At 36.8% G+C, this 26943-nt stretch overlaps 1 protein-coding gene across 5 annotated transcripts in view; it reads left to right on the forward strand.

Moving 5' to 3' along the window:
* The window catches only part of ARHGEF7 (Rho guanine nucleotide exchange factor 7), a 310976-nt gene that overhangs the window by 143718 nt on the left and 140315 nt on the right, over positions 1-26943 (forward strand). For all 5 annotated transcript variants that reach the window (XM_078147326.1, XM_020965124.2, XM_020965122.2 and 2 more), the window contains one exon: positions 23926-24014. In XM_078147326.1, coding sequence (XP_078003452.1) covers positions 23926-24014 — 89 coding nt within the window. The remainder of the gene's footprint in view (positions 1-23925; positions 24015-26943) is intronic.

Genomic DNA, 26943 nt, shown 5'->3' on the forward strand with positions numbered 1-26943 from the left:
TTTTGGTGTCTGGTTTAAAGTCTTTGTTGCTAGCCCTAGTTACAGATATGGGTTATAGCTTTGGAATGCAGCTTTAGATTCCCAAGTATTAGGAGGAGTCTTAGAGGATAAAATAATTTCTCTTTAATACTTTCTGTAATGACTGGGAGAGACAGTATGACTTGCAGATAATGACTAGTGAAAGGCAACTTTGTATAGGGAAAGCAAAAGACATGTTCTTTTGCATTGCATTTATTTACAAAAGAGGTTAACAGTGTCTAATGTTATAAAGAAGTCAAATAGATTGAGAACTGAGAAAAGATCATCAGATTTGGCAGTTAAGAGATCTTTGTTAGTTTTGAAGAGAGCACTTTCATTGATGATGTTGGAAGCTCAGCTTACAAAAAGTTGAAGAATGAGTAAGAGAAGTGTATGTAGGTAGTTTTTTCTAGGAGTTTGTCTGAGAGAGGAAAGAGAGATAAAGGATGATACTTTGAGGGGATAATGAAGTCTAATGCAGTTTTTTTTTAAGTGTGAGGGAGACTTGGGCGTATTTGAAGGTAGTAGGGAAGAAACCAGAATTGAGATTACAGAGAAAAGGGATGATTTGGGGGTAGCCTGCTGGAGAAGACAGGAGGGTACTCCCTTTGACACATGGTGTAAGAGCTGGCTTTGTCAAAGAGAGGGCAATCTCATTGTCAGTAACTGGAGAAAAGGAGAGGGTTGGGGATTGAAAGAGGTGAGGATGGATGATGTTAAGTAGTTTTGAGAAAGGGAGAAGAGGTAGTTTATGGTGAATGGCCTCAATTTTCTAAGTAATGGTAAAAGATACAGTCATCAGGTGAAGATGGTAGTGGTGAGGGGAGCTATGGTAGGCTTGAGAAAAGAGAAGATTTGGAATACCTTACTTTGGGAGTGAAATAGAGACTCAGGGAAGAATAGAAAGATTGACGTGCTACAATGAGGGCACAGTTGAAATTAAATAACATAAATTTGTCTCTTCAGTCAGTGTGGTTGTCTGACTTTGTCCAGCTCCATTAAGCAGAAAGTGCAGAGGGTATAGTGGGGTGTGACTAATCCGGGGCTGGAGTTTGGCAAGGAATGAGTGGTGATAGGACAAATATTTTTAATGACCATTGAGGAGTTAGAAGGTTTGAAGATCTCTAAGGGGACAACAGAATAGATATAGAAAGGCTGAGACATAGTGAGACAGAGAATGATAGAAGTTTATGGTCAATGTTGGGCTTTGTTGATTTTTAGAGGGAAAGTCTGGCCTGAGCTTATATCCTCTTGCATCCTTCTGCTGCTTTCTCAACTTAGGAAGCAGGGTCTTCACACTTCCAGTGCTACCATAGTGATGTGATCTGGGCCAAATTCTGCTCGCTGCTCTGCTGTTCTGAGTCCTGAAAGTCCCTGACCAGGTCTGTTGGCTTGTCTCTCATTGGGAGGTTTAGTAGACTGCTGCTGCAGGCAGAACTACATTCATCCCTTTGGTCTGGGACTCTTGCCCTGGTTTTTCCACTATAGGTTTCTGCCCTGGACTAGAAGCTGGAATTGAGTCTTTTTTGTATCCCCAGTGCTTAGCACAGTACTTGGCACGTAATAGGCTCTTAATAAATGTGGATTGATTGATTGATGACTGTTCTTAGGACCAAAGCCACGGTTACTTTTTGCTTCTGAATTTCTTCCTTACATAATATGTAGCTAGGACCCTGTCAGTGATCACACCCCTCCACTACCCTTCTCTGCAGATGCCCCTCGGGTCCAAACTGGAAACAGATGGTGGGCAATAGATCTGCCAGATGACACCTGTTCCTGTGTCCTGTGCTGGTTTAGGGATTCCCTGGTTCACCTCATGCACTAGTGCTTCCTATGCTGATGCCTTATCTTGGCTCCTTTCAGTCCGTGCAGATGTTCCTTTGGCAGAGATCAGCTGTCAAGATAGACTGGCTCTACAGTTGCAAAGATGCTGGTCTGATTGGAAGTAAGCTCTGTTTTCGGAGTTAACTGGAGAAAGAACAATCTTGTGTTATTTAGAGTAGGCTGGAGCAAGGTTGACTTGCTCCTTGGTGCCATCTATGGTTGAGAGTAGGAAAAATCACAGGCTTGACTGCATTGCTCTTCACTGTCCTATTGCTCAGGAAGAGGTTACCCTTCAAAACTCAGAGAGCAGATGGGAATAGCTTTTCTGATCACAGACTCAGGGGAATTCCTTTTCAGTGCTTCAGTGCCCAGCTAAGAGAACAGACCTAAGAAGCTCTGCAGATCCTAAACTTAAGGCTTTCTTTGCTAAATTTAACATTGCTTCAGTGGCCTGAGAGTAGAGAGCAACAGCTTTATCCAGAAAATCAGAGGGGCCTAGGAGAGTAGCAGTAGGTGACTTGGGGTGTGGATAATTCTCTAAAAACACCAAAGACATCAATGACTGGAGTCCTTAGTTGTGAGTTGCCCTGGGTACCTGCATGAGTTTCTCTATTTATGTGCCTCCTTGATAAGTTTATGTAAGTGTGTGCTTACTCATGGATCCTGTGTGTTTTGGTGGAAGAGTATGACTCAGGTGTTTGGGTAGCATGTTATTTTAATGATTAGAATTGTTTTGCTTTCTGTTAGTAAATGTTTCATGATTCGGTGATCATTACCTCTTATTGACACCATTGTGTCATCTTGGCTTATTTGTTTAAATGAGAAACATGCCATTGAGAGCTCAGGAGCTGTAGTTGTAAGTTTTAGGGGTGTGTGTATGTTATCGATCAATCGATCTGTCTGTCTGTCTAGCTATCTGTCTAGCTATGTAATCTGTATCTTCCCCCTACCAGGGTTACCATTAATGACCTGAGAGTGAGTTGTAGCATGGTAGCCACTCATTTGGGTAACAATACCACCTCTCAGTGTGGATTCAGATGAGGTTAGAGAGCTAGGCCCCAGAGAGAGAGAAGGGAAAATAGGTGGGGGTTCTGTGTCATATCCATGCTGCATTAGTATCTACCTTCATTTTTGGGAAGAGAAGCTACATGTTACAGTGGAGACTATGTTCAATTGCTCTAGAGTTAAAAGCCCTGTGTTCAAATCCTGCCTCTTATCTCCTAGCTTCTGTGACCTTGGGCTTTTCATTTAATCACCCCTAACTAGTGTCCTCATCTGTAAAATGAGGGGGTTTGCAATAAGTGACTTCTGAGGCCTCTTTCAGTTCTAGGTATAGGATCAAATAACATTTCATGGCTCTAGTTTAATGGCATCACTCATTCCTTACCTTGTCAAGAAGGACTAGGGGGCAGCTAGGTGGTACAGTGGTTAGTGCACCAGCCCTAGAGTCAGGAGGCCCTGAGTTCAAATTTGGCCTTAGATACTTAATAGCTGTGTGACTTTGGGCAATTCACTTAACCTTGATTGCTTAAAAACCAAACCAAACCAAACCAAACCAAAAAAACCTTCTAAAGCCTGTGTCAGATTGCATGCTGTCTTGGTGGGGAGGGGAAGAGGAAGAAAATTTAAAACTCAAAATCTTATGGAAGTGAATGTTGAAAACTAAAAATAAATACATTATTAAAAAGAAAAAGAATGACTAACATGGTTTTAGCAGTCATGTCCAACATTTTCATTATTCTGGGATTTCATTCATTTAGCCAGTCAATGTGTTTTGAATTCGTTGAAGGCAGCTGGATAGCCTCTTAATAGCTCCTGATTTATCTTGGGTTTTATTTCCTATTTAGCCCCCTTTTTTTGAGAGGTAGGTGTGTGTGTGTGTGTGTGTGTGTGTGTGTGTGTGTGTGTAGATAATTTTTCGTGGTGGAGAAAAGAGAAACAAAATAGAAACTAAATAGTTCCCCTTTCATTTCATAGTCATCCAAGCCAAGCAGGGATCCTATCTATTTGTTAATTTTCTTCTTGTCCTCTACATAGGCAAAGAAACCCTTTTTATTGTTTTTGACATCTATCAAAACTCAGCTCATAATGTTTTAGTCTCATGGATGCTTATTCCCATTGAACCTTCCCTCTGTTTTGTAATTTTCCTCAATTGTCTGCCTTTGTCCTGTGCCTTTTAAATAAAAATTAAAATAAAGTTTGTTACACACTTAAATAAACAACAGCAAAAATAATTAAGCACATATTTAAAGCTGAGGTTGTGGTATGTATAAAATTAAATTTCTCAATGTTTATTACTGCTTATTGGTTACTCCTTTATCTTTGTTTTGTTCATTTCCCTCTATACATTTTTCCTTTCATTTAGTTAGAGGGATATCCATGCTTACATACATATACACATGTGTGCATACACATATCTATACTTATATATGTTCTTCACTTCACATTTCATTATATAAATCTTTCCAAACTCTTATGTTTTTCATAGCTGTCATTTTAATGATATAGTAATATCCCATTACGTTGCTGTCCTATGGTTTTTGCATTCATATAAATGCTGATTTATGCAGGGTGTTCCAAGTATTCTTGCAGTTTTAGACTTTATAACTTTATAGCACAGTTGCTTACACTTTATAGCTTAAAACCACATGAAGACTTTTGGGATATTGTATTTTTAAACATTGCTCCTGTGTCCCCCTTTTATGATGAGATTGAGAGTACATACACAAAAATGCAATTGTTGAGGTAAAAGCTATGATTTTATTCTTGATTCTTATTGTAAATTTCCAGATAGCTTTCCAAAAAAGGTCTGCTAATTTTCAGTTAAGTGGCATAATAATTAGAATGTTGGACTTGAAGTCAAGAAGGCCTGAGTTCAAATCCTGCCACAGATCCTTGACCAGATACATGATTCTGGGAAAGTTTTTTTAAACTCTCAATTTCAGTTTCCTTACCTGTAAAATTGTGTTCATAATACCATTTACTTCACAGGTTTGTTGTGAGGATCACTTTAGGAATGTATGTAAAGCACTTCACAAACTTAAAGCATAATGTAAATTTTAGCTATTGTTATCAGTTTTTAACAACAATAAATACATTGAAGATTTAAAACAATTTTTTTTAGTACTTTTAAAAAAGTTGGTGGAGGGGGAGGCAGCTAGATGGTGAGGTGGATAGAGCTCCAGCCTTGGAGTCAGGAGGCCCAGAGTTCAAATCTAGCTTCAGACATTTGACACTTACTAGCTGTGTGACCCAGGGTAAGTCACTTAACCCCAGTTGTTTCACCAGAAAGCAAAAAACAAAAACAAAACAAAAAACCCCCCAAAAAACAAACAAACAAAACCAACTTGATTAATGTAACGTACTGCCTCTGAATTTTAAACTTAATTTTTCTGATTATTAATGAGTTGGACCATTTTTCATATCTTATTTTCTTATGTAAGTAGCAGTTTAGTAAGCTTTCTTTTTGAGATTTTTTTTGGCATTTATCTATTGATGACTGAGTATTGCCCTTATAAGGACATTATCATAGAGTTAGTTTCCATTTAAGCATTTTATTGATCCTCTCTCTTTTTAAATATCATTTATTGCATAGCGACTCTTCTCTTTAACTCTTTCTTACAAATAAGTAAGTAGTCAATTAAAACAAATGAACTTACTGGTTGTGTTTGAAAATTAACACCAAATACTCTTATACATCAGAGTTATATGACTGGAAAAGGTGATAGACCCATCATTTAACAAAACAAAATGCTAATTGGTATAGTCTTTGTGCTCCGTTGGAGTCAATAAAATATTAGGAAGTCTAGAGAAAGGATCTTAACACATTGTCTAGATCTGCTGTAGACAGTTATGGGAATTTATGGGTAAAGGAAGAATATGGCTGAGAATCACACAGGCTGAAAAGTTATGGAAGCTTTATGTTGCATTATTGGTGGGAGTAAGCACATTGTTAAGATCACAGGGCTATCCAAGTCCCATTTTATATGCTATTTTCATCTGTTACATTTATTGCTAAAATTTCCCCCAACTTAGGTTTTTTCCTTTTCTCTTTGTTAATTTTGGTATCCCTTGCATATATCCTCTTAGGATCTGTCTGATTCATAACAGTAAATGTTCAGCCAGTCTCTTCTCATTCCTTTTAGTTCATTAGAATCAGTGATTACTGAAGTTCCTCATGATTTCTTTCTTGAATGCCTTCTGTTCTTGAGTGACTTCTTGTAGTCTCGTAGGACTTTGCATTCTTTCTATCCCATATGAAATCTATACTGACATGTAGGGTTTTTATCAGAGTATGGCTGATGTTGCTTTATTTATCTGTCACATATTCTAAGGGAATTTGCTGTCTTCCAAGATTCTTGTCATCTCAGCTTTACCATCTGGTTCTTAATTATTAATCAAAATAATGTCTAGAGTAGCAGTGCCCATTTTTATATTTTCTACCTTTGGAAAAGTGAAATAATCAGGAAAGAAAGTCAAAAATTCGTTAGCTCTTGAGTTTTTAGCAGAAAGAGAACTCCAGCAGCTGTCAGAATGCTTGTAATCCCTAAGTGCAACGGTATCCAGCCTTGGTGCCAGCTTTGTGATTTGTGTGACAAATTCCTCCAGCTGGCCTTTTTATATTCTTTTTTTTGCTTGGAGTTAGTCATTAAAGACACTAACTGTAGCATTTGAACTAGATGTTAAAATGATCTTTTGCTTGCTATATTAAAGAGTTAATGTAAATTGTCAGTTTAATTGAAAGTTTACTGTTTGCATGGAAACTAAAGTTTATAATTGTTCTATTGTATGACTTTTATGTATGCTACAGACATGTGTCATCATACTGAAATTAAAGGATATTACCAGATATAGAGATCCATTAAATTAAAAAACATTTTATTTCTATTTTATCTCTTAATTATTCCTAAGAACTTATAACATTTTTTAAAAAAATTCTGTTCCAGTGTTTAGTTTATGCAGTGGCATCCAGAGACAGTTTTGGGGAGGGTACAGATAAAGATGCTTTGAACATGTACCTTGAATAATGCTAACCTGTTTCATGAAATAATAGCTTAAATGTAAATTTTAGTAGTTGAATATCATTTAAAGAAAAACGTCTCAGGCAAAATTTTTGGATGGTACATTTGAGACAAAAAAGAAATAGAATACTTTGTTTGGCATAACCCAGTGTATTTTTACTCATCGAAAGAACCTGGCAAATCTGACTTTGTTAAAGTGTTCTTTGTGAAATCTATGATTTTCAACCAGCTTATGTATATGTCTCACTATGAAATATGATGTATATGTTTTACTTTGTATTTAGTGTATATTCACAGAGAAAACATTGTGATGTAAAGATTTAAATTATAAATTCATTCATTCTATTGGTTTCCTTTTTAATACTCGGTTTTTTCATTCTTAAGGCTTACTGTGTACAAGACCTTGTTATTGCCATTGGGAACGTAAAAATGAGAAATTATAGTATTTCTCCTTAAGGAGCTTATAATTATTTGTAGCACAGGCTTTTCTGTAAGAAAATCCAATTACAAAATTATCAGGCTTAACAGGCAGCTAAATTAAGGGACATTCATAATTCAACAGAATTTTTGGAAAACACCATAGCTTCTTTTAAATAGAATTTGTGTATTTACATTGTGTCTTGATTTAGAAGCAGTTTTTCAAGACCAAATTTCTTGTATAAAACGAGGCATATTTATAGATTGTTTTATTGTGGAGACACTGTCCTTTTATTCATTTATCCATCCATTCAATTATTTATTTAGCAGCAGTTTATTTTATTTTATTCTTGAGGGGACACAGTAATAACCTAAATTACATTTTCTTTACACTTAGCAAGGGAAGTATAAATAGCCATTAACGGTTTGCCATCTTGTGGCTAATGATAGGAATGCTCTTGCTTTGCTGACCACTGTTTTCTGGTTCTGGTTTTACCTATAATTCTGTCATTTGAAATCTCTCAGGACAATCATCTTTTAGGATTCTTTTTAAAAAGGTCATTCAGAAACTAATTGTAAAAATTTGTTTTATGTTCCCCAAATATGCAGTTAGCTCACAAAAATTTGTGGAGAAGATAACATAATAGTTGTCATTTGCTCATAATGGATTCTTAATTTTAAATTTATGAAGCACTTAGGCTGCTTAGTGCTGGCATAGAACAGGAATGCGTGTTTTAAAAAAGATGTGTGTGTGAGAGAAGAGAGATGTAGTAGAGCCAATTCTGAGCATGGAATAAGGTCAGCTGTTGCTATTAATAAAATGACATGGTGAACCTGAAGTTTTAGAGTGGTATTCAATTTGTGGATGTCACAAAATGAATATCACCCATACTTCCACATGTTGCGACAGGAGTAAGAACGTGAATCAGTAATGTATGTGTTAAATTGTTTTCTGTCTCCTCGCTGCCAGTCCTCCTAACCCCCCTCCCCTGCCCCAGAAAGTTTCTTTTCAGAGGACTACTTCCAAAAAGATTGCCGAGTATATGTTTGTTCTGTTTGCACAGATAGTGCTGTGGCTATTGTGCAGTAGAAAGGGAGGATTTGGGGAATCTTATTTTAGAAGTTGGTTAACTTAGGATGATGAGTAATAACCTAATCTTGGCAGTGATGTGAGAAAATCCATGTGACTATCGTTTGCTTATCCACAGATCTTTAATGAGTATTCACACTGCTACTTCCTAAATTTGTAACTTTTAATATTTTCTGCTGATCTTTGAAGCCTAGTTGTAGTTTGGATCCAGAGATTAATAATTACCGTGAAAGAAAGATGTTCAATAGAACAAAGATCTGTGTTCTATTAGTAATTTGTGAAGTCTTATCTTAGGCAATATATAAACTTATTTTCCTTTGTGTCCCAGTAGGTAACTACCCTTATTTTGTTTGATTGAGGATTTGTGGCTTATTTTTATGGAAAGTGGTGCAGAAGAAGTTTTGTAAGCATAGGGAGAAAATTCAAATGAGAATGAGGTTCTCAAAGGACCATAAACTATTTCATTCATAGAATTTTTGCTTAACATAAAATAGCAAAGACAGTAACATAATATAGTGAAGACAACTGATATATGTCCTTTAATGTGTGGAAAACAAACAGTAGGCAATGAATTGGCTTAGAATGTTTCTTCAGGAGTAAATCATGGGATAGTAGAGCTGAAAGGGACTTTACAGATACCTAGTTTAATCCCCTTATTCAACAAATGAGGAAACTGAAGTCCAGGGAAATTAAATATGTAGGGAAACATAAAGTTAGTTGACTTTCTGTTGGTGTAACATCTCAGCAATTCTCCAATGACAGTGATTTTATTTGGGAGGAAGATTTTGGAGAAATTAAGAATAGACTTTACCTCCACCCCTTGGAATACCTAGCTTCCTTCAAAGTACATCTCAGATGCCAATTCTTACATGAAGTTCTTCCTTCTGCTGTCTTGAAATAACTTTATATGTACTTATGTTTATTTGTTTGTGTAGATGTTGTACCTCCCTGTAGAATGTAAGGTTCTTAAGGACAGGAATTATTTTTGTATCTCCAGTACCTGGTATGGTGCCTAGCACACTAGTAGACACTTAGTAAATTCATGTGGTGTGTTTGTCTTTGTGGGTTTAGGGAAGAGAGACGGAAAAGTGAAAGGAGAAGTTGGGGCCTATCTCATAATTTGGTTTGATATATTAAAGGAAGTGAGAAGGGTGGGTAGAGAATGATTAAGTTAAGTGGGCAGTGACTTTGCCTTCCAGCTCCAAAGTAGCTAAGTCAGCTTTGTGGTAATGAAGATACTTTGTTAAACCGAGGAAATTTAGAGCCTCATAATTGCAAGGATCCCTCTGCTGCAGCATGTGCTTGACCAGGAATCCCTTCTACAGGACTCTGCAACAAATAGATAACTAGGTTCCTCTTGAAGACTTTCAGTGATGAAGAATTTATCCCCTTGTGAGGCAACATACTATATTTTTTTGTGATGTAGTTATTGTTTTTGGGTGGGGGTGGAGATGTTTGCATATTCCAGTATTTATCAGTTTTCTCAAGTAAAAGGGGCTTCATTGTAGTGTGCAAGGCTTTGAATTCTCCCTTTGTTTTTTCCTGATCCATATTGTCCAGTGTGTTTCTTGTCTTCTATTTATACCTTTGCATTGAAATCACTAGGTATTAAAGTATATGTTGATCTACTTTTATGTATTGATTTATGTGTTAATTTGATTTGGAAGGTCTTTCTTAGAATTTCTGTACCTCTTCATCCTTGCAACTGGCGTACGCTTGCGACAATCATTTTCCTGGACTTTTTTTTTCTTTTTAACAAGTGCTTATCATGATCATTGTAATATAGGGTAACCAAGATATTTCTTTTTCGCTTTTGGCATATGATAAAACCAACTCTACCAATTGCTATATTTGCTTTTCCTTGGAGAACCTGTCACCTATTTGCTATCCCTTTATGTAGCTGCAATTTCTTAGTTTTATTTGTAGTAAAAATATTAGGATAATCTATTTCAGTTCCTCTAGCAGTTTGTCCTTTATTGATCATTGGAGAAAGATCCTACATTTAGAGGACCAGCAAGTGTCTTGGGCACTGAATTTAGAGTCAGGGTAGACCTGAGTTCAAATCTTGCCTCTGATACATACTGGCAAGTCACTTAACCTTTCAGTGCCCCGTTTTCCTCACCTGTAATAGGAAGATTGTTAGATTTGATTGCCTCTAAGATCCATGCCAGCTCTAGGTCACTTAACCTCTGTTTGCCCCATTTTCCTCAACTGTAAAATTGGGATAATAATAACTACCTCTCAGGGTTGTGAGGAACAAGTGAGATAACTGTAAAGCACTTAGTCAAGTAAGTGACACAAAGTGGGTATTATACATATATATATATATATATATATATATATATATATATATACACACACACACACACACACACCCCAATAATTATTGTTATCATCATCATCATCACCACCATCAGTCATTTGGAAAGAAATGAAAGGAAAGGGGCAGTGACTACAAAGGAATAGACACAATGGGGCTTTTGGGAGCAAGGTTCCATTTGGGAACATCCTGGCCCCAGCTAACTTCCTTAATCCTGGTTATGGTTTTGAGCCAAATGTAGGCATAACTCTAAAATTAGATCTTTATTTTTTTTAAAGTTATTTCCCCCCAATTACATGTAAGCATGATTATAAAGTTCCAAAATCTATCCCACTGTACCTCCTCTTGCACCTCCCTGAGATGGTCAGCAATCTGATATAGGTTATACATGTGCAGTCATGTAAAGCATATTTCCATATTAGTTGTTTTGTGGAGGAAAACATGAACTAAAACTAGTATGCTTCGATCTGCACTCAGACTCAATCAGTTCTTTCTCTGGAGGCAGATAGCATTTTTCATCATGACCCCTTTGTAATTGTCTTGAATCATTGTATTGCTGAGAATAGTTAAGTCATTCATAGTTGATCATCATACAGTATTGCTGCTAATGTGTACAATGTTCTCGTAGTTTTGCTCACTTTACTCTATCAGTTCATGTAAGTCTTTCCAGGTTTTTCTGCCTTTATCCTGATCATCATTTCTTTTTTTAAAGCATTATTGAAATTTTTTATTTTTACATTATCCTCATCTTATCCTTCCTCTCCCACCCTTAGAACCATCCCTTGTAACAAAGATTTTTATTTTTAAAAAAATTTTCCCACGTAATAGTATTTTATTTTTTCCAGATAGCTGTATAGATAGTTTTCAACATTCACTTTAAGAAGATTTTGAGTTCCAGATTGTTTTCTCCCTCCCCAAGATGGCAAGCAATCTGATATAGGCTATACACATACAATCACATTAAACATATTTCCACATTAGTAATGTTGTGAACGAAGAATCAGAACAAAAGGGAAAAACCACAAGAAAAAAAACAACAAAAAAAAGAAAACAGTATGCTTTGATCTGCTTTCAGACTCCATGTTCTTTCTCTAGTTGTGGATAGCATTTTCCATCATGAATCTTTTGAGATCATTGTATTGCTGAGAAGAGCTAAGTCAGTCAGAGTTGATCATCGCACAATGTTGCTATTACTATGTACAATCTTCTCCTGGTTCTGCTCACTTCACTTTGCGTCAGTTCATGTAAGTCTTTCCAGGTTTTTCTGAACTCTGCCTGCTCATCATTTCTTATAACATAATAGTATTCCATCACATTTATATACCACAACTTGTTCATCTATTCCCCAATTGATGGGCACCTCCTCAGTTTCCAGTTCTTTGCCATCATAAAAAGAGCTGCTAGCAATATTTTTGTACAAATAGATCCTTTTCCTCTTTTTATGATCTCTTTGGGTTACAGACCTAGTAGTGGATCACAATTGCTGGATCAAAGGGTATGCACAGATTGATTGCTCTTTGGGTGTAGTTACAAATTGCTCTCCAGAATGGATGGATCAGTTTACAACTCCATCAGCAATGCATTAGTGCCTCAATTTTTCCACGTTCTCTCCAACATTTATCATTTTCCTTTTCTGTTGTATTAACCAGTGTGATAGGTGTAAGATAGTATTTCAGAGTTGTTTCAATTTGTATTTCTCTATTTAATAGTGATTTAGAACATTTTTTCATATGTCTATAGATAGCCTTGATTTCTTTATCTGAAAACTGCCTGTTCATATCCTTTGACCATTTATCAATTGGGGAAAATCTCTTTCAAAGGGAAAAAATATCAAGAATGATAGGCCACAATCAAATTTTTATAGAAGCCCAATTTAAGGAAGAAAGTGCAGCCTATGTACTTGGATCAATATTGATACTTAGATTTTTTTTTTTTAAATTTCCTAGGACAATTTCTAGAGTCCCACTTCTACCAAATTTTTTCACAAAGCCTATGGCTCATGGATTTGGTGCTAACAAACTAGTTACTAGAAATATTCAGAATATTTAAAAATATCAGACCAGCTTACAAGTGATTTCCTTCTGATTATTTAAATAATAATTTTGTTTTTTGGAATGTCCATGGAGTTTCATGACCTGTACTTTGAGATCCACTTATTACAAGTAGTATACTTTAAGTTGAAAACTTCCTTAGAAATCAAGCCAGTCTTCTCACTGGACAGATTAGGAAACTGACTCCTGGGATGTTTTATAAGATTATATTTATTTGCGCTGAGTATGGACTGAAACTCAGATTTAATGATTCTTGGACTACTGTTCTTACCATTATACTGAAATAATACTTAAAATGTATTTGCATGTGTTGAAAATGAATTTTTTTTGTTTTACTATTCTGAGTATTTACTATTTAATAGTGGCACATTACATATATATCTTAAAACAATTTGACCATCTACAGCTGTGGACGTGGTAATTATGTTTACCCTGAAACCTGTTAGTGTTTTTCATTGAAGAGAAATAGAGACCTGGAATAGAGAAATTAGCTGACAGTGTGTGTGTGCATTCACTTAGAAACTGAAGCCAGTACTCTAAGTGGTTGTACTTCTGCTTTTCATGTTTACAGTTTCTGAGTTTATGAATGTATGTGTGTGTGTGTATGTATGTGTATCTGTCAAAGCATCTGTCTGTTTCGCCATTTTATCTCCAGGTAATCAGTAACAATGAAATAGGCTGTGTGAATAAATAACTTTTTCTCCTTGGTCTCCCTAATGCCATTTTTAGAAGTATGCCTTTGTAATCTTAACCTGCTTTTGTTGTGTGAAATAGTGTAGTCTGGTGGAATGATCACAGAATTTGGGGTTGAAGGACCTGGATTTAAAGACTGGCTTGGTCACTTCACTTCTCTGGGTTTCAGTTTCCTTATCTGTACAATGAAGGGACTTGATGACAAAGGACAATGGGGATTGATGATTTCTGAGGCCCTGTCCATCTCTAAAATCATAGTCCTATGGTCCCTGATCTGAGGTTTCTTTCTTCAGCACAATGTCTACTTTTCTTATGTAATGAGATATGGAAGTATTATTATTACTACTTAGCATTATTATTAGGAATTTTTGGAAGAATATTATTTAGTCACATTGGACCAAGTCAGTGTCCTCTGGGGAGCAAACTGAATGGGAAAAACTCTCAAAAATGATGATTCTGGTCACAATGTATTTTCTGTCTCCTGAGAAAAAATAAAAGGCTAGCTTATGACTTAGGATGAACTTACTGCTAACTATATTCTTTGCTTTGTTCTAAAAGACATCCTTCTGGCTGCCTTCAAACTTAATTTGTATAGACTTAAGTATGATCCTTTTCCATTCCTTTCATAACTTCCTAGTTTTCTGTTGGGCTTTCAACACAATACAGTGGTTCTCATCAGTATATTTATTTAAAATATTTCTTCCAGAGAGTTGACCACAGTGCTGGTCTAGTAGTAGTCTAGAATTGTTTGGCTATTAGCTAACCAGAGTTTTAGTGTGGGAGCCTTGGGTTAAAACAAAAATATATATATATCTCACATATATATATATATTATATATAGTATATATTATATTTATATATTTTTTATATAGATAGATTGTGTGTGTGTGTGTGTGTGTGTGTGTGTGTATGTATGTATGTATGTATGTATGTACTGGAGCAGCTAGGTGGTGAAGGGGATAAGCACTGGCCCTGGATTCAGGAGGACCTGAGTTCAAATGTGACCTCAGACACATAACACTCTCTAGCTGTGTGACTCTGGGCAAGTCACTTAACCCCAATTGCCTCACCAAGAAAAAAAATAAACATACAGACAGACAGACAGACACACACACACACACACACACACACACATATACACAGAGACAGACAGACAGACAGACACTGTAATTTCTGCTTGGCCTTCAGAAGGTTTGAACACAATAATCTTTTGGAAGTCAAAGAGATTCTGCAGTACTACCTCAGGGCCCTGCTTAGGCTGTTACCCCTCCTTAGAAAGCCCGTCTGCCCTTTTCCTTACTTATCTGAGTTCTGTCCTTATCTTAAGTCCCAACTCAAATCTTATGCTTGATTATACTTTATAATTAAAAGTAGTATTTCTGCTTAAGTATCTTTCCTAATGGACTCAATTTCAAATCTTGAGCATGGAAAGGATTAACATGGTAGTAGTATGTGGGGCTTGAGGCCAAGATGGCTGCCTGATAGGAAGCAGACCACCTAACTACCACATTCCTATTCCTTTAAAAAACTGTAATTCATGTCAGAACAAATAATATTCAAGAAATCTATCAGAGTTTTCCACTAGTAGAACTGTGCAGAAAGCCAGGCAGAATTCTACAATCAGTAGGAAAAGGAGCTGCTAGGAAAACCTACAATGTAACTCATCATTGACCTAAAACCTAGTATTAATAATCCTATAGAATACAGACCAACATGCGTAACAATATTATTTTAGTTTCCAGTCTGAGAGCAAATTCACACCATTTCATCTGTGACACTCAGCATTTGTACCTTATAGTAGGTAGGTGAATTATTTCACTTGACTAAGGGACCACTTTGGTAGGGCCCATCTTCCTTGCTAGGTCCCATTTTTCACTTTCCATGTTGTTGCCATCGCTGTCATCATTATAATAGGAGTTTACCTTTTTTTTTTTTAAACTTTGTTCCTGTAGGGAATATATATAGAATATATAGAATATATAATAAAGAAGAAGCTCACGTAAGTGATCATTATGGGTCTTTCGCTGCACAAAGAACTGAAGTAAGAATCATTTATGTTTTAGAGGAGCAGTTCTCAAAGTGTGTTCTGGGGACTCTTGGTGTTTTCCCAGGCCCTTTTAGGAGGTTCCTTGACATCAAAACTTTTCATAATGGATTTTTAAAATTTCCAACTTGGTAAAGATAGATAGATAGATAGATAGATAGATAGATAGATAGATAGATAGATAGATAGGTAGGTAGATAGATACAGCTATAACCTACATAAACCAGAGCTTTTTTTGGGTAGGGGTAAATAACTTACAAGAGTATAACAGAATCCTGAGAGCAAAAAGTTTGAGAATGGCTGTTTTAGAGAATAGTCAGACTTTGGGGTCAGCTGTTCTTAGCATTTCATCATAGAATCTTGGGAGGGGGGCAGGAATTCTGGGATGAGGAAGCTATATTAAGGCTCTGAATAATAATAACTAATGTTTACAATAATAGTTAACATTTACATAGTGCTTACTGTGTACCAGCCACCATGCTAAGTGCTTTACAATTGTTGTATCATTTGATCCTTTCAACAACTCTGAGAGGTTAGGTGTAAGCCTCATTTTACAGATGAGAAAACTGAGACAAATAGAGATTAAGTGACTTGCCAAGGGTCACACACAGCTAATAATTGTCTGAGGTCAAATTTGAATTCAGGTTTTCTTGACTCTAGGTCTGCCACTCTATCCACTGTGCCACCTTGCTGCCCAGAGAATAAAGATGAAGAGTGGGATTGGGAGTGTGTGTGGACAGTGAGAAGTGGGAATTGTAATGGAGGTTGTGGGGTCTCAATCTATAGTGGTAGAATACAGATGAAGAGGAATGAGCTGTTTCAAGCCTCAATAGTGAGAAGTACTTTGGGGAGGAAGCCATTCCCAAGTGTTGTTTCTTCATACCTAGTGTGAGCATATGAAATCAGGGCCTGCCTAACAACACCTGAATCCTGATAACATGGAGTTAGGCAGTATAGGTTCTATTCTGTTAACTACCTAAAGAAAATTGGACTACTCCACAGGGGCAAGTATGCAAAACTGCCCTTTTATATCCTTCCTTCAAGAGGAAGGAGAGGACTGCCTGTCCTGCATTTTTGAAGATGATTTTCCTGGTTGGGACTGCCATCTGTGTGCAATATGGCTGAAAAGAATGGTCTGCAACCAAGGAACTCTTGATACTGTCACATCTGAAAATAGTTATTTAATTCCTGGCTACAGCTGTTACAGCAAAGCCCCACTAATCCCAGTTGGGGAAAGGCCAGTCTAAATTAGTGAAAAGTGTTAGAATATATAATAAGCTTAATATTCCTGGCTTTCCATATAGATTTTCAGTTCTTCAAGACAAAAGAGTGTTCTACTTCTATACCTCCCACAGTGTTTGGGGGTGGAAGCCACAAAGGTATTTATACTGAATATATGTCATTGAATGAACAAAACTAAATTAAAATGATGATGTTTATTTCCCAGTAATACAATAATTAGAACTACTTGAGTAAAATGAGAGAATGTGGTATTAATGGATAGAATTTGGAGTCAGGAAGACTTGAGTTCAGACTTCGTGTCTGACACGCTGGCTTTATGATCCTGGGTAAGTTTTTTAGCTTCTCATTGCCCATACAACTCTTTAATGGTAGAAGGAGTTTTCTCATCCAGACTTCCCTAAGCCACATCTAATTCACCTTAAGGAAAAAAAAATGTCTCGTTAGAATTTCTTAGAGGATGTGCTATATTAAATTGATAACTTCCATTAGTTTTTTGTTGCCTGCAGGATAAAGTCCAAACTTCTTAGTGTCATTCAAGACCCTTTGGCCCTAACACATGTAGTCAATCTTCTCTCTTGCTATTCCTACATAAGAATTTTTCTTTCCATATGTGTTGATCTCCTCATTGCTCCACAGATCCAACATTTCTTTTCTACTGTAAGCTTATGTTCATGATCATCCGCCCAAAATGTGTTTGCTTCCAGTCTGTCTTCAATTTCAACTTGTTCATGAAAGCTTTCCTTAGTAGTCTATTCCCTGTTGATCTCCAAACTGTAGCACCTATCAGTGTTATTCCTTTTCTACTGATTTGTCCTATAAGTGTTTGTTTCCTCAACTCCCAGGTGTTAGGTAGGATTGGGATTATTTCTTTATAATGATGCGTGTAGCAAGCTATTTCGCCTAGACTCTATTGGTGCTTCTGAGTCAGGAGCAAAGGGTTAGGACTGTGGTTGAAGGTGGAGGCCATTGTGAGGATCAAGTGAGTGTGTGGGTTCCCCTTTGGAGAGGGTAGTCAACACTTTCACCCTACTTTGTCTTGCAAACTGTTTGGTACTGATCTCTCTGAAATTGCCTATGTAGCCAATTTTAGGCTTCCATCTAAGCCTATTGTAATTTGTTTTTAATCACTTCTCTTCTGGACTAGTGTAACAGCTTCTGTCTGAGGCTTGTCTGTGACTTACTTGCCATATGCCAGTCACTTCATCTCAGTGAATTTCATTATTTTTCTTCTGTAAAATAGGAAGAACAGAATTTGTATGACCTACTTCACAGAGTTGGTAGGAAAGCTTGTTGTAAACCTAGGTGCTATATAAATTCAAATTGTTGTCATTGTTCTTATTTTCTGGTACTGTTGTTGTTTGTCCTTCATTCTAGAAGAGGACCATGGTATCAGGAAGGTGATGCCATGACTTGTGAGTGGGTCAGATTTAAGTGAGGGAGGGCTGTGCAAAGTCACCAGCCTCACTTTCTCTTCAGAAGCCATCTGGGTCCAGTGACAAGATATAAATCAGGACGACTGGAGATGGCCCTCTTCTGGTACTGACTGCCAAGCCTGAATATCTTTTCTGCTGCTTACTGTCTTAGCTCCTTGGATTATGATACTCCCAGAAAACTACAATATTATCCTAGTTTGGCCTTGTTTTATAAATGCCTCCTGATTTCAGAGCTTACCCTTCCTCTCAGGAGGTGATTATCTTTCTTCTGTATCAGTATTTAGTGGCTCTGCTTTGACACAAATGATAGTTTTTAAGTGTTTGGAGGTTTTAAAGTGTTTTTCACTTAAACATTTTTCCTATATTCATATATACAATATTGCCATAATAATTTGCTTAGTGATCCTTGTGAAGAATCCTTAGTAATCCTTCAGGTCAGTCAGTAGCCTAAATAACTACAAGCTCTGAATTTATTAAGTCCAGTTAAAGAATTTTCTTTTCAAAAGCCTATCCATTTATAACTATCTCATAGGTTTGCAGGCTCAGTATGTAAATAAGACTCTGCTTTAACTCTATTTTTATGTTGGTTGTTGACATCCTTAAACAGATTTTAAGAATTTCTTAATGACTTTTATATACAGTAAAACTAACTCATTTGTGAATGTTCTGTAAATGAATTTTCTAGTTAAATGAAGCTTTCCCTGACACAAAAGGTACCAGGCCCTTTTGAAAAAAAAAACTTTAACTTTTCCCTTTTTTTTTAAATTAATTATTTTTCATTTTCAACAATCAGTTCCATAAGCTTTTGATTTCTAAATTTTCTACCTCTCCCTCCCCACCTCCCTCCCCAAGATGGCATGCAATCTCATTTAGGCTCTTCATATACGTTCCTATTAAACATATTTTCACATTAGTCGTGTTGTAAAGAAGAATTAGAACCAATAGGAGGAACCACAAGAAAGAAGAAACAAAACAGAAGAGAAAAAAAAGCAAATAGTATTCTGCGATCTGCATTCCAACTCCATAGTTCTTTCTCTGGATGTGGATAACATTTTCCATCATGAGGCTTTTGGAGATGTCTTACATCCTTGCATTACTGAGAAGTGCTAAGTCTGTCAAAGATAGTCACCTCACAACATGGCTGTTACCGTGTACAATGTTCTCCAGGTTCTTCTCACTTCACTTAGCATCAGTCCATACAAGTCTTTACAGGTTTTTCTGAAGTCTGCCTGCTCATCATTTCTTACAGCATAATAGTATTCCATTACATTCGTATACCGTAATTTGTTCAGCCATTCCCCAGTTAATAGGCATTCCCTCAATTTCCAATTCTTTGTTGCCACAAAAAGAGCTGCTATAAATATTTTTGTATGTGTGGGTCCTTTTCCCATTTGTATGATCACTTTGGGATATAGCCCTAGAATTGGTATTGCTGGGTCACAGGGTATGCACATTTTTATAGCCCTTTGGGCGTACTTGGAAAAAATTCTTAAAGCAATTTTGGATAAAAATCTTTACAAAATATACTATATACTCTATGCTTTCTTAAACAGAAAGTAGTAAACATTTTAAATATTCTTGACTCAAGGCCATTTGTGAATATATATCAGGTCATATATTACTGATTTCTTGAATGAATTGCTGTTGTCTGATTGGATTTCATGTTGGTTTATAGTTCTACTGTACTTTTTTCTTTTCTGGTTTTGACATTAGAACTGTATTTGTCTTATAAAATAAGTTGGCACAATTCTTTCTTAATTTTATAGGATAATTTATATAAAATTGGTGAAAAGCTTGATAGAATTCTCCTTTAAATCCACCAGGATCACAAGTAACCCCCTCTACTTATACCAGGAGTGGGGAACCTGCAGCCTCAAGGCCACACAGAACAAATCTCCTTTATAAAAAGATTTGTTCTGTAAAACTTGGGAGTCAGTAAAAAAAGACTGCACCCAAGGACCTAGAAGGCTACATGTAGCCTGAAGGCTTTGACGTATACCTTCTTCTCCATAGTTTACAACTAGTACTGTTTCCTTTTCTGAGAGTGAATTACATAAAATCTATTTTTGGTGTTCTTTTAGTCTGCATATTTTATATTTCTGAAGGTAATCTTCTCTTGTGTTTTTAGTTTTGTTGACATATAATTGTATGGATTCTGATATTTCTCCGGGTTTTTTTTTTTGAAATTTGACTTTATTTTAAAATTTTGTTAATTTAATTTTCTGTGCTCCTCAGTCTAATTGGCAAAAGTTTACTCTCACTGTTTTTATTGATATATTTTTCCCTTTTATTTAGTCGTATAATTCTTCACCCTTTTCCCCCTCCTTTTTCCTCCTCTCAGTTCAGTGGTTAGTTCAAAGTATCACATCCTCTGCAACTTCTTTTGTTAGTTATTTCCGTTTTCTGCACTAAAGAAGGATTTCTTTTGCCTTATTTTCTTCATGAATTTTCTTCCCTTCCTGTCTCTCCTAGAATATTTTTTCTTTGATTCAGAGTTTTTATACTTATTTATTCCTTCTTTGTGTTACTTACGGAATTAAAGCTTCTTAAGTACCAAGTTTGAGTTCCCTCTGCTAACCAGCTTTCCATATTACCTCCTTTGTAGATCTTGTCTCCTCACTCCTTTTTTTTCTGTTGTGCTATATTTCTATTTTCTTTTTCTATTTCTATTCTTTTTTTCCTGTCACTCTTAGAAGTATCAATTCTTTTTTTGTATTTTCATTTTTTTTTTTTTGGCTAGGCAGTGGGATTAAGTGACTTGCCCAGGGTCACAAAGCTAGTAAGTGTTATGTATCTGAGGTCGGGTTTGAACCCAGGTCCTCCTGAATCCAGGGCCAGTGCTCTATCCACTGTGCCACCTAGCTGCCCCAGAAGTATCAATTCTTAAGGGAAGCAATTAGGATAGCATTGGCCAATAGTAAAAATGAATGTGTGTTTCAGATTGTGTGGTCTAATCCTCCCCTCCCCTGCCTCCATTCCCTCCTCATTTTTTTCCCTCCATTTGCCATGTAGCAGTCTCCTTTCTGGGTCAGTGTCTTCAGGAGCTCTGATTTGTGTTTTCCTGATGCTGGCTGTTACCCATGGAGAATCTCATAGGAAGTATTTTCTTCTGAAATCCCCATCTGCCTGTACAGAATATCTCTCCCCATAGGAGTGCTTTTCAGTTGGGGCTCTTTCTCTGTGCTGAGTGTAATTTATCTCTTTTCTTTTCCCCCTTCATTTCCTCCTTTTGCCACCTTTAATCCAGTGGATGTTTTTCTAGTTTTTTATTTTAATAGTCTCCAGAGGTGGGATACTTTATTTCATTACTTGTTCTTTCCTTGGTGGTTGTATTTATTTAGCTTCCTTGTGTTTCTTTTGTTTCTAAGTCAACTTATCTTCTTTATATCTTTTGTTTTTGTTTTGCAAGAATATTTCAGTTCTTCTGCTTTATTGAATTGCCATTTTTCATCGATGATTAGTCTCTAGTTTGCATAGTAAGTAATTTTCTGTTGCAGCTTGAGTATTTTTACTTTTTGGAATATCTTATTTCATTACCTCCTGGAGTTTTTGACAGGTTTGAAATGATCTTAGTTTTTTTTTTTTTAAAAAGTTAAAGTTTTCCTTTATATTTAAAGTTTTTTTCTTTTAGGTACTTGTAGAATTTATTGTTTGTTAGTTATCTTGTTAAATTTTTATTACTATGTATCCTGGAGTTTGAAGTGTAAGCTTCCTTCCTTCCTTGAGATGATTTGTGGATTATTTTGAGAGAGAGAGAGAGAGAGAGAGAGAGAGAGAGAGAGAGAGAGAGAGAGAGAGTGTGTCTGTGTGTGTGTGTCTGTGTGTGTTTTCCTGTATTTAGAAGTTCTGGGCAGTTTTTTTTTATTATTATTTCTTGTATTATGGTATTCATGTTTTTTGACTTGTGTTTTTTCTGGGAAGGTTGTGGTCTTTAAGTTGTCCCTTTACCTCCTGTCTTCTAGGTCATCGTGCTTTACTTGTATAGAGTTCATATGTTCTTTTAACATTATTGATTTTTACTTTTCTTCTTCCAGTTGTCCTTCGCTTCAGTGTATTGCTATTTCTAGTAAATTGTAGTAAATCTGGTAAAGTTTTTTTCCCCTTTTTTTGTTTTTTGATAAGACATGATGCTTTGGATTTGAATTTTTCTATTCTAATTATTTCTTTGATACAGGCCATAAATTCTGTCATTTATTCCCTTTTAACTTATTCTCTCAAGATTTTTATTTCTCTTTTGAGTGATTCAGCAATATCTTGTTGCAGTTTCATTCTCTCTTGGTAATCCACAAGATTCTCTATTTCAGTAGGTGTTGGTTCAGTTTCCTTTGCCTAACAACATTTATTTACTGAGGTTTGTAATTTCTTATATGTTTCAGCATTCATATTTTCTCTTAATTTTAGTACATACTTGTTTGTGCTTAGGTTCTTATCTAAATTTTCTTTTTCTTCATATTTTTGGTGGTTTGGGGCTTTGCCTTTAGATTCCCTTGTAGCTTACTTTCTGACTCCTTCCCTTTTGATGATGGAACTTCACCTCTGGAGTTAATCCTCAAAACTGTCTCTGCATCCTCCAAAGTTGGGGCGTCTACTTTTCACAGGTCTCAGTTCATACTCCAAGTAGCTTCTGGAGGGACAGAATTTGCTGCAGTTAGATACCAGTCTTCTTTTGTGCACACTGGCCCCATGCTCCCAGTTCCTGCTAATCATTAGTTTACTGACTGAGCAGAATCTGTATCTGCTGATTTTGTTATGATTGAAGGGTGTTAGGGTATGTAGTCCCTTAAGACTTTCTGTAGCTTTGGAGTTTCCTAAACTAGCAGCTTCCCCCAGGAAAAGGAAAGTACAGTTCTTCCCTCTGATTCCTTTCCCTTCCCGTCTTCTTTTTCCCATATGGCTGGGTAGAGTTGAGGTCTGGTACTTGCTGTATTAGGACCCCATGGAAAGGGCAGGGGGTGGGATATGCTGGCAGTGACTACAGAAGGGAAGGAGTCCCTGAACGTATCCCATTGGTTGTGGATGCTGGTGGGGGAGGGGTACTGATTGAGTATAAAGTACTGGCATTCTTCACTGTTAATTCATAAGACTATTAGCTAGTTGGCCTTTTATTTTATTTATTTAATTTTTGGGAGAATTAATGGGGACTGGAGAAAATGTCCAGTCTTCCATTTTGTTGATCACCTTGTTTCATTATTACTTCAGGAGACTTGTGATCTCATTACTCTTCCAGTAAAGAAGATTGCGCCCTATGTCTTCTCATCCCACTCTTGCCTTATTTCCATCCTCCCATAGAGAATATACTCCACAGAGAATCTATTCAAATCTGGTTCTCTAACACTCATAGAATGGTAAATTTAGCTTTGGAAGGACCCTTAGGGGATATCTAGTCCAGCCCTTTCATTTTATATAAACTGAGTTACAGAAAGATTAAGGGACTTGACTTAAAACAACATGTAGGTAGTTGGGAAAGAAGTCAGGATTTGAATTCCAAATTCAGTGCTTTTCCTGCTGTTTTCACATGGCTTCCTCTTCCAGGGATACCACAGCAGCACTTGGGCTACTTAAAATTTTTTCAAATAACATGCCTAAATCTAATATGGAGAATTATAGGACATTTTGCTGATTTCTTGGTTAATGACTATGTTCTGGGTGATTGATTGTCAGGTCAGTGACTTCTGAATAAGTGAAATGTTACTATATTTCACCACAGTGCTCTTATTAGAAAGTTTGGTATTTAGTGTTGAGCAGTAAAATTGCATCCCATTGTTATTTCAGAAAAGCCAGTGTCCCCCAAGTCAGGAGCATTGAAGAGCCCTCCTAAAGGATTTGATACATCTGCAATTAACAAAAGCTATTACAATGTGGTGAGTAATCTATTTAACATTTTTTAATATATTCAAAACTAAAATTTGGAAATGCACTTATATTTAGGGTAGATCGTATTGTTTACAAACCAACTTATCTCTGGGCTATTTTATGTCTTGAAATTGTTTGCCTCCCATGTTCCCTAAAGTACTTTTTTGACTTATAATTGAAACTTGTCATAGATTAGTTGTGATTTATGTTGGTGGAAGAAATTCCTGTACCAAGAGTTCAGGCCTGAAATATAACATCCTATAATATCCTTTGTGTATTTGTGCCTATTTGAACTGTGAGATTTGTGTTTAGTGATCAGTAACTTTATATATTCATATTGATAGTCTCACTAAAGAAATTACATGTAAATAAATGGAGGGAAAAAGTCATAGGTACTCCTTAGAGAGACAAGAAAGCATACAGTAGAATTGGTTTCATTTTGTGCCCCAAAGGTACCAAAAATTGCCTTGTGGAGTACATGATGAGCTTAAGCAGAAAGATCACAGTGAAGATAGTTATATATCAGTATCTTTTGCAAAATGATGTAGTAGCAGAAAAATTCTATAAAGAACTTGACAAGATTCTCTTAATCAAATCAAAGTATACCTGGACTTCATTGTGAAAGTGAGCTTGAGGGATAATACCCAAAAAATACCTTGATGAATAAGATTTTAGATTACTAAATAAAAGAAGTCACACACACACACACACACACACACACACACACACACACACACACGTACATACACATATACATACATATGTATGTATATGTCTATATATAGACTATTCAGCTTTATATCTTGGGGAAGAAAAGAGTTTGGAGGCATTGAACATGGTTAGCCTTGAACAGTATCAGAAAAAGAAATTTTCAACAGGGAAAAGATAGGTTACTGGCATAGTGTAGAAGTGTGGCATTGGCTCCCTATTTTCTCATCCTAAACTAGCTCCCTCACCCAAGGTCTCACTGACAGATTTGGGGTTTCCACAGTGGGTGGCCGTGCTGTGACAAATTCTGAGTTTAGGGCTAATCTGGTGAGGGAAGATACGCATCTAGTATTCCTGAGCCCTGCTGGTGTGCTCTCCATTTAACAAATTAGCCAAGTTGAAACTACTTACTCTTAATGAGAAACATTTGCTAAACAGAATGCAAGACGAAAATAATTGTCACATAACATTATACTCATAAACCTGCGATGCAGTCTTTGAGCAATATACACAGTAAACCTGGGACAGCATGGACACACTCTTAGAAAACTATAGGAAGGAGACCCATGAGCAGTGAACATGTGCCCCAGACCACTACCAGTTCTGTATTTTGGGCCTTAATGTCATCTTTCTCCTTCAGAATCTGTTTGATAAGTCTGCTAGACAGGGCTGCTTCTGATGACTGCTCTTCTTGAGCCTTTCCTCTTTGAGGCTTTTCCAGGTGGGTTCCCTGGGTCGAGGTCCGAGAGTTTCTACTTCTCAGACAGCAGGTAGCATTGCAGGAAAAGTGGAGGCCAGAGCCTGTCCTCTCCCAGTCCACTTGTCCTAGCTGCAGATGACAGCTCCATTTGATTCTTTCAAGGATTACAAGCTCTGAGGGACCTCTCTTTCCCAGACCTGACCAGTGGTCTCTACTGATACCAGCTCTGAGGTCTGTCTGCCTCTTTTAGGGCAGAGATCAAGTCTTTATTAACCCGACCCCTCCAGAGCACGGTCTCTTGTGTGAGGCAGGACTTGAATCCAGTTCTTGCAAGTTCTGAGCCCAATGCCTTAACTATGGCACCATGTTGCCTCTCATTAGAGTCTGTAAAATTAGATAGCTGTGTTTTTCTTAGTATATCTCTGTCTCTGTCTCTCTATCTCTGTCTCTTTTCTCTCTGACTCTCTGTCTCTCTCTTCCCCTTCCTCCCTCCCTTGAATTAAACATTAAATGTTCTATAAAACCACTTCAGCACTGAGGCATAATTAGTGACCCTTTAGTCTTCTTTAGACTTTTTTGTAACAGATGATTACATAAGCAAGCAAGTCTTACTTTATAAATGCTATTCTTAAGGGTATACCTAACTTTCGTTCAGAGTAATTGAAGAAGTATTTTGGATTTTGTAGTAATTTTATGCTTGAAATAAGAGAACCTGAGATCTAAGAACCCTGGCTCTGTTATTTAAACCTGTGTGATCTTAGGGAAATAACTTAGCCTCTCTGAGTCTCATTTGCCTTGTCTGTAAAATGAAGGAGTAGAGGGTTTGAGTGTAGATACACTTTTCAAGGAGTTTGACTGAAAAAATGAGGAGAGATGTAGGACAGTGGTTTGGAAGGATGGTAATATTTAATGAGGTATTCCACCCTGTCCCCTGGGAGGGAAGACTTGGACATCTGTGAAGGCAGTAAGGAAGGAACCAGTTGCTAGAGACTGGTTAAAGATGAAAGGGAGGGAGGAAAGGAGAGGAGAGAAGAGAGACTATGATTGAGGCTATCAACTGTTGAGATCAGAGATTAGATGCATATGGTAGAGGGCCTTGGCAAAGAAAAGAGCGGCCTCTTCATCCAAGTGTGAAGGAAAGGAGGAGTTGCCTATAAACATTTATTTAGCACCTACTCTGTGCCAGGTACTGTGCTAAATGTTAGGAGCTCCCAGTTTAATGGGAGAGACAACATGCCAACAGCTTTGTGCAAACAAGATATATACAGGATAAACTAATTTCAAAGAGAAGTCATTAGCAGTACAATAAACATTTACTGAGTGCCTGCTAAAGAAAAGAAAGGAAAGACAATCCCTGCCCTTGAGGACCTTATAATTTAAGGAGGGAAGACCACATACATAAAAAATAAAGCTGAAGGGTTGGGAAGAGGAGGGTATTCAGAGCATAATGGTGGTGGAGTCAAACCAAGCAGTGCAACTGGTGGGAATGGAAGAGTTAGCTGGCCTTCAGAGCCCTCTATAAGTGGAGC

Source organism: Phascolarctos cinereus, unplaced genomic scaffold (genome assembly GCF_003287225.1).
Source record: "Phascolarctos cinereus isolate Bilbo 61053 unplaced genomic scaffold, phaCin_HiC Scaffold_7;HRSCAF=346, whole genome shotgun sequence".
Taxonomy (NCBI): Eukaryota; Metazoa; Chordata; class Mammalia; order Diprotodontia; family Phascolarctidae; genus Phascolarctos; species Phascolarctos cinereus.